The sequence below is a fragment of the Myotis davidii genome, unplaced genomic scaffold (assembly GCF_000327345.1).
Source record: "Myotis davidii unplaced genomic scaffold, ASM32734v1 scaffold1947, whole genome shotgun sequence".
NCBI lineage: Eukaryota > Metazoa > Chordata > Mammalia > Chiroptera > Vespertilionidae > Myotis > Myotis davidii.
Window position 1 is genome coordinate 305,057 of NW_006297822.1, and position 7,969 is coordinate 313,025.

Consider the following 7,969-nt stretch of genomic DNA (forward strand, 5'->3'; position numbering starts at 1 on the left):
CTCTGGGGCTAGACTTGGGGCTTTGGTGCTCACTGAGTCTGCCCCCTGAGTGTGTCTTTTATGATTCCACGGAGCTGCAAACTGGATGGTCCCACTCTGACCTCTGGGCTTCCTGGCTCCTGGATCTTTAGGGCGGTGCTAATCTAGCCTTTGCCTGAGGCTATCCAGCAAAAGCCTCCCTGCAGGGGTTTGGGCGGGGCGAGTCCCATGGGATCAGCAGAGCGGGGTTAGCAATTATGGCTGCTCTCAGTCTTGCCCTCAGAGGCTCTGCTTCTCAGTGTCCCAGTAATTGCTGCAAGCCCCACGGAGAGAAAGCTGCCCTAGGGTTCTGAGCGATGCCAGACAGTCCCATTTCTCCCATTTGAGTCTGGGTCCCTAGAGACTCACCCGGAACTGGAGCTCAGAGCCTGAGACTCCCTCCCGATTGAAAACGACAACCACGCCCTCAGCCGCCAGCCCGCTCCGCTTGCACTCCGCACCTTAGTATCTCACTTCCGCACTGCACCTCCTCTGAGTCTCAGTGTTTTTCTCTTTCCTCCTAATTGTAGAATTTCCACTCAGCCAGCTTTCCTGTGGTTCTAGATGATGTCCGTTTCGTCTTTTAGTTGTATTTTTGAAGTGGTTGTTCAAGGCAGCAAACTACGGTGTTTACCTATGCCGCCATCTTGGTTTCTCCTGGCCATCTCATTTAAATAGGCCATCTCATTTTTCCTTCATATGACTTCTTATCCACCAGTAGCCTAAACTCTGCTTTTACATATGACGGTAGAAACATACCAACCAGGCAAAAGCAGAAGCTGCAAGGCCTCTTGAGTCTTATCTCTCCAAACTTACACAGCGTCACTTTCACAACATTCTCTTGTCATAGTAAGTCACTGGGCCAGCCTAAATTCAAAGAATGGGAAAGTATACTGCCTGAAGATGGGCGGTGCTTCAGATAATGAATTGCACAAGGTTGGGTTTGTAAATTGTCATACTACATCTGAGGCCTCCTTCTCCACCTGGTTGCTCATTTATAAAAATGAGCTATCAAGGAAATAACTGTGCTATAGTATGTGTCACAACTTTGAACATAGTATTTATTAACAAACAATGTTATTAAAAAATAGTTGGTTAAAATTTAATGAACATGTAGGAAAACACCAGAATTACCTAAGTATCCAGAGATATGAATCACTACTCATTTAAAATTCAATGGAAGAACAAGAAAAGTAATGAATATATGAATTATTTTATTAATTTTCACCAAGCAAGTATTTTAGTTCTAAGAAAAGAAAAGGACCTAATTTTTACATAACATGCCTGGCACTGGGCTTACGACATAACTAATTTATTCCTCATTACAATTTTATGGTATGGACCCTTGTTTTTCCCCCCATTTTCAGGTGAGAAAGCTAAAATTCAACAACTTTAAGGAACATACCTACGGTTGCATACTAGTAATAAATAACATGGCTATAAGTTTAACTTGTCTTTTGACTTTAAAGCTAATTTTTTTTTCATTTGGCTTCCCAACAGTATAAAGTATAAAATTAATTAATAAATTTTAGTAGAGGGCTCGTGAATATTTTTATTCCTCTGCTGCATGCTTTCCATCTTACAGTATTTATAGCTAGTGCTTTTCAATTTAGTGATTCTACATGTATAATGAAAAAAGGAAGATGTGTTGCTATGTATTTTTTGAAGTTCACAATTATAAGTCATAGCAAATGAAGTTCTTCATTTTATTAAAGATGCTGACTGTATGATATAGCGCTGACAATATTGCTATCCTACAATTATTCTAGTATAGTGAAGAAATAATAGTAAAAAAAGGAAAAAACATAGTAAAGAAATCTCTTTACAACTCCTAGACTTTTATGAATTACATTTGTTTGTCCAACTTAGGAAGCGCTATAGAAATGAAGAGAGTCTTAGCCCTCGTCAGTCACCTAAGCGGCGACGAGAACATTCTCCTGACAGTGACAACTACAACAGTGGAGATGATAAAAGTAAGCAGAGTCTGTTTTCTATGTTTCTATATTCATATTCATTTGTAACCATGAGACTACACTTTGACATTAGTAGGAAGTAATGGATTCAGATTTAAATTTTTTCTTTTGCTGCCTCTGAATGTCTTCAGTGTGAGTAAAGTATATGTTAGAAATAGTTATTTTATCACAATGGAATTATCATTTCCTACTATTTGCAGAAAAGCCGTATTTTAATTTTTACTAAAATGATTGCCATTTTTCAAGTTTTAAAATGAAAATAAAAGATTGGTTTATTATTAGTTATATGTTACATGAAAGTTTGTTAATTTGGTGAAAGTGTAATTACTTTTATCTGTTTGAGTAGATGAAAGACACAGACTCTTGAGCCAGGTTGTACGACCTCAAGATTCTCATTCTCTCAGTCCATCACACTTTCCAGAAGACAGGCAGGGTAGATGGAAAGAGGCAGATCGTAAACCAGAAAGAAAAGAGAGTTCAAGGCGCTATGAAGAGCAAGAGCTCAAAGAGAAAGTTTCTTCTGTAGATAAGCAGAGAGAACAGACAGAAATCACAGAAAGCTCAAGAATTCGAGCACAAGACATGCTAGGACACCACCCACCTGAAGACCGTGATACTTCTGATGGCGCTCATGATGAAAACAAGAAAAAAGCAAAAATTCAAAAGAAACCTATTAAGAAAAAGAAAGAGGATGATGTTGTAATAGAGAGGGCTAACACAGAGACAGCATCTGAAGATGGTCAAGTATTTTCACCAAAAAAAGGACAGAAGAAGAAAAGTGTTGAAAGAAAACATAAGAGATCCAGAGGTGATTCTGATATTTCTGATGAAGAAGCAGTCCAGCAGAGTAAGAAGAAAAGAGGCCCCCGGACTCCCCCTATAACAACCAAAGAGGGATTGGTTGAAATTTCCAATGATAAGGATTTGACTATAGAAGATCCTCAGAGAAAAGAAGATACAGCATTTAGTGACTGGTCTGATGAGGATGTGCCTGACCGTGCAGAGTTGACAGAATCAGAGCATGCTGCGACAGCTGCTGCTCCTGGAAGGACTTCTTCTCCATCTTCCCTTCCCCCTCCTCCTCCTCCTGTGGCTGCAGCTCCTACTATGACTGCTTCTGCTACTCTTGCCACTACTGCTACTGCTATCAGCACCTTCAGCCCATGTGCCACCACTATTTCTACTTCTGTCATCCCCACCAATACAAGTGAAGACTCTCATAGAAAATGCCATAAAACACGAGCCGAAAAAGTAGAGGCACCTCACGTTACTATAGAAGATGCATCACATCGCAAACCAGTAGATCAAAAGAGGAGTAGCAGCCTTGGAAGCAATCGGAGTAATCGTAGTCATACATCTGGTCGTCTACGGTCCCCGTCCAGTGATTCGGCCCATCGAAGTGGAGATGACCAAAGTGGTCGAAAGAGAGTACTGCATAGTGGTTCAAGAGACAGAGAAAAAACAAAAAGCTTGGAAGTCTCAGGAGAGAGAAAATCAAGGATTGATCAGTTAAAGCGTGGAGAACCCAGTCGAAGTACTTCTTCAGGTAATAAATTGAAATATAATCTAGCTGGTGTTTCCTGTCTTAACATATTTTGTACAGTAAATGCTTAATTTATTACTTCACTTGCTGTCCTAAATTTCAAGAAACTTAAAATAGGAGTTTAACCATCCCTCCAAAATGTTACCTGTTACCACATTAATATCAATATTATAATAAAGTTACACTCAGTGATGTCAGTCTGCTTAATATCAAGCTTTTAGTAGGATATCTTGGTGAAAGGGCTTATGTATTCAACTCATTTTTTCATGCCTAAAATTTTAACCTTTCTGCTCTTCTAAGAGCCAGTTCATTCTCTTTTGACCACAGAGAATAAAGTAGGGAGGTAAGAAGAGATCAGATAATGAAGTGATGATTCTGTTAATGTGTAGTCATTTTATGTACTTAAATTCTTTAAAGTTATTTTGTGGTTATAGTGATAAGAATAGACAAGAAAACATGTGTTTTACGTATTTCAGTTAGCACTTTGAGAGATCAGTTTTTCCTTAAATGAGTTCTTTGAATAGTGGGAATAAATATAGAAAAAGATAAATTGTAAACTTTAAAGGACCCTAAAATGAAGCATATTATTACTATTTTATCATGTTAACTCTTTGTGTATGATATATTTATTTTAGATCGCCAGGATTCAAGAAGCCATAGTTCAAGAAGAAGTTCTCCTGAGTCAGATCGACAGGTTCATTCAAGATCTGGGTCATTTGATAGCAGAGATCGGCTTCAAGAACGTGATCGGTATGAGCATGATAGAGACAGGGCAAAGGGACCGAGATAGATTACGGGAACGGGAGAGAGAAGGAGACAAAAGGAGAGATGTGGACAGGGAGAGAGAGAGACTAATTTCTGATTCTGTGGAAAGAGACAGAGACAGAATTTTTGATAGTTCTCAAGCAGAGTCTGTAAAACGCAGTGAAGCAAAAGTGGAGACTGAACATGAAAGAGACCTAGAAGGCACTTCTCGAGACTCTGTAGCTTTGGATAAAGAACGAATGGATAAAGATCTAGCATCTATACAGGGATTTGAAGATATAAATAAAGCTGGAAGAACTGAGAGTCTGGAAGGTGAGTCACACCTTATTGTCTGTTATACTGCTCAATTCCTTTTCAGATTTTATAGAAAACCAGTGTTTTAAAAGGTAACCTACTGACTCCATTATTTTAAGGAAAAATAGATTTTATAAGGCATGTTTTTAAAATGTGTTCTCCTTGCCTTAGCCGGTTTGGCTCAGTGGATAGAGCGTCAGCCTGTGAATCAAAGGGTTCCAGGTTCAATTCAAGAGCACATTCCTTGGTTGCAGGCTCCTCCCCAGCCTAGGCCCTGGTCGGGGCTCGTGCAGGAGGCAACCAATCAATGTGTTTCTGTCATATCAATGTTTCTCTCTGTCTTTCCCTCTCTCTTCCACTTTCCCTAAAAAAAAAAAAATAATAAGAACAAGAAAAACAAAATCTATTCTCATATTACTATCAAGGCAGACTTGGTTCAAATAAACCTAAATAAAATAAAGGATTATTAGATGCAGTGTCTGTAGATATTTAAAAAAAAATAGAAATCATAAAAATTGAAGTGACTTCTTGGTTCTGAAAAGGATTAAAACAACTATTAATTGTTTCTGTTTCTATGGCAGTTGAGAAGAAATATATATGAAAATAACACTACCTGAAATGGCATTTAATGACAGATTGACTATAGAATACTATTTGCGCTCCCCATTCCTAGAATGTGGAACCCTGAACAGTTCACATCAGCCTTTTAGCTCACTCAGAGCCAGCCTTAGCTGTGTGGAACATCACTCTTTGTCCTTCACCCCCAGACTGCTCTACTGACTGACTCATGACTCTGCATTCTCTGAATGGGTTGCATTCTTTAGCCTTCTTTGTACCTGCTTTTCTCATTATCTCATAGATGTTTTCCTTTTTGTCTTCTCTTTTTAACTCAAACTGCAAGTCCCAGTTTATGGATTATTTATTCTAAGAAGCCTCCTCTGCTAAAGTCTTAACTCTTTAAAATTAACATGGCACTTTATTTATACATCTTTTATGGCATCCCTGCACTCTGCTATACTTATTTTATAATTATTTGGATTTCTCTCCAGAATTATAAAGGACCTTAGCTTTTCATTTTTTTATCATCAATACTATAGCAAAGACACAATAAATGGTAGATAAATGAAAATGTATTTTAATTATACATACATGCCCTACATTTTATTCTTTGGTAAATTATAGCCTAGGTAAGAATAGTATGGCTCCCCTGAGAATTCTCCTGGAAATTCTGTCTCCATGGCACTGTCTAGTTCTGATACCAGTGATTACAACATTGTTCTCTCATAACCTGTCTACTTCAAGACCCCAAAGAAACTTCTGGTATACTTAGTATATAAACAGTAATATTTTATTGGCCATCTTGTAGCATTGGGCCCAGAATAAATTCACATTCTTTTAAAATGAGACATCCTTACATCTTTTGGTTATCTGATTAATATCCCAGTATGTCATCTGTTACACATTTTTCTACTTGACTTCACAAAAACATTCAACATTCTTCAGTTACATTTTCCTCTCAATTTTGAGTTGAGATAGCATCAGTTTGGGAGCCATAATAGTAATTGAGGTATGTAATTGAATATAATTGAACTAATGATTATAATAGTTCTCTTGTGACCCTTTTTTAAAACTATCATTCATTGGTTGTGGTCATTGATAAAATAGCATAGAAATATAGAGGTGAATTACCTACTTTGAGATGAAACATTTTATTCATCTAAAGTAGGAAAATGAGTTGGATAAACTTGAAAATTGAAAAATCCTATCATTTGCACTTGTTTAAATGTATATTTATATAATGAAGTTATTAAAATTGGCTGTCTTATAACTGAATTGATGAGGGTATGGGGAAATTATTATAGAATTTAATAGAATAGAAAATTATTAGAATGCTTAGAAACATCTCATAGTTTATTATATTTTATTTGCTGCAAACATTTATAAAGCATACTGTTGCATTTTGAAAACTCGTGTTATAAACTTAATAAAGTATATTGATAACTAATGATTAGAAACATTAAATGTACTCTGTAATTTCAGGATAATTTAAGTTCACAACTAACTCACCAGGGGAGTAGATGGTTGAGAAAAGTTGGTGAAATCAAGAAGTAGAATATATACCAGTGGTACTAATAAAAATGTCTTAAAATTGTATTATAGCATTCTTTATAAAGTTATGTTTATTAATTAAAGAATAATGTTGGGATAGGGAAGGTAAATTGGGATTATGGGGAGAATTAATAGCACTTTTACATTTTTACCTCACTGCTATAAAGTAAAGTCATTTATATGAGCTAAATTTTATTAACATGTTTGCAAGTTTTTAAAAAACTAATGAGTTTACCCTGGTCAGGTGGCTCAGTTGATTAGGGTGTCATCCTATACATCAAAAGTTTGTAGGTTTGATATCCTGGTCAGGGCACATACCTCAGTTGGAGGTTCAATCCCCAGTCAGGGCCTGTGTGGGAAGGCAGCCTATTGATGTTTCTCTACACATCAATGTTTCTCTCTCTCCCTTACTTTTTCTAAAAATCAATAAAAACTTGAGTTTAAGTTAAGCAATTAACGCATCCTTTTGAAGTTAGTATATTTGTCTGGATTTACTTAAAGTTTTACTATATAAAATTATGTTATATAATATGGAATCAACATTAACATGTTAGCTTCTATTTCACATATTTTAACTGTTATAACCTATTTTAATATGGCTGTCCTTATGGTGTTCTTGCCATTAAAATTAAATTTGACTAATTGAGTTATATTTCTTCAGGTTTTTTTTTTTATTCAAGTGTTTTGAATAATTAAGAAATGTCATTTTCTGTGAAAATACTTTTCTGATTTTTTTTTAGTGACACAGCCTCTACGTCTTTGGTATGACTTAGACATTCTTTCCCTTAACACTCCCTTTGACATGAGATTAATTTTTCTAATTAGCAGGAGATGATGAATCCAAGTTAGATGATGCACATTCATTAGGATCAGGTGCTGGAGAAGGATATGAGCCAATCAGTGATGATGAACTAGATGAAATTCTGGCAGGTGATGCTGAAAAGAGGGAGGACCAGCAGGATGAGGAGAAGATGCCAGGTAATGATTTGCAGAGGTGGTTGATCACAAAATTATATGATTTATGGTATGAAGATATTTTTGTTCCTTTTCATGCTATAAGAATTGAATAAAGTCAGAACTTCCCCATTTATGTTTTAACTAGAGGCCCGGTGCACAAAAATTGGTGCACTCGGGGGGAAGGAGGGGTCACTCAGCCCGGCCCGTGCCCTCTCGCAGTCTGGGACCCCTCAGGAGATAACGACCTGCTGGCTTAGGCCTGCTCCCAGGTGGCAGAGGGCAGGCCCAATCCCTAGGTGCAGCCCCTGGT

General features: G+C 37.1%; 1 protein-coding gene across 1 annotated transcript in view; it reads left to right on the plus strand.

Annotated features, from left to right (window-relative positions):
* Nucleotides 1-7,969, plus strand: part of ZC3H13 (zinc finger CCCH-type containing 13) — a 138,367-nt gene that overhangs the window by 112,107 nt on the left and 18,291 nt on the right. Inside the window, 5 exon segments of the mRNA XM_006773664.2 lie at nucleotides 1,888-1,991; nucleotides 2,338-3,537; nucleotides 4,170-4,303; nucleotides 4,305-4,611; nucleotides 7,528-7,680. Of these exon segments, the coding sequence (XP_006773727.2) occupies nucleotides 1,888-1,991; nucleotides 2,338-3,537; nucleotides 4,170-4,303; nucleotides 4,305-4,611; nucleotides 7,528-7,680 (1,898 nt within the window).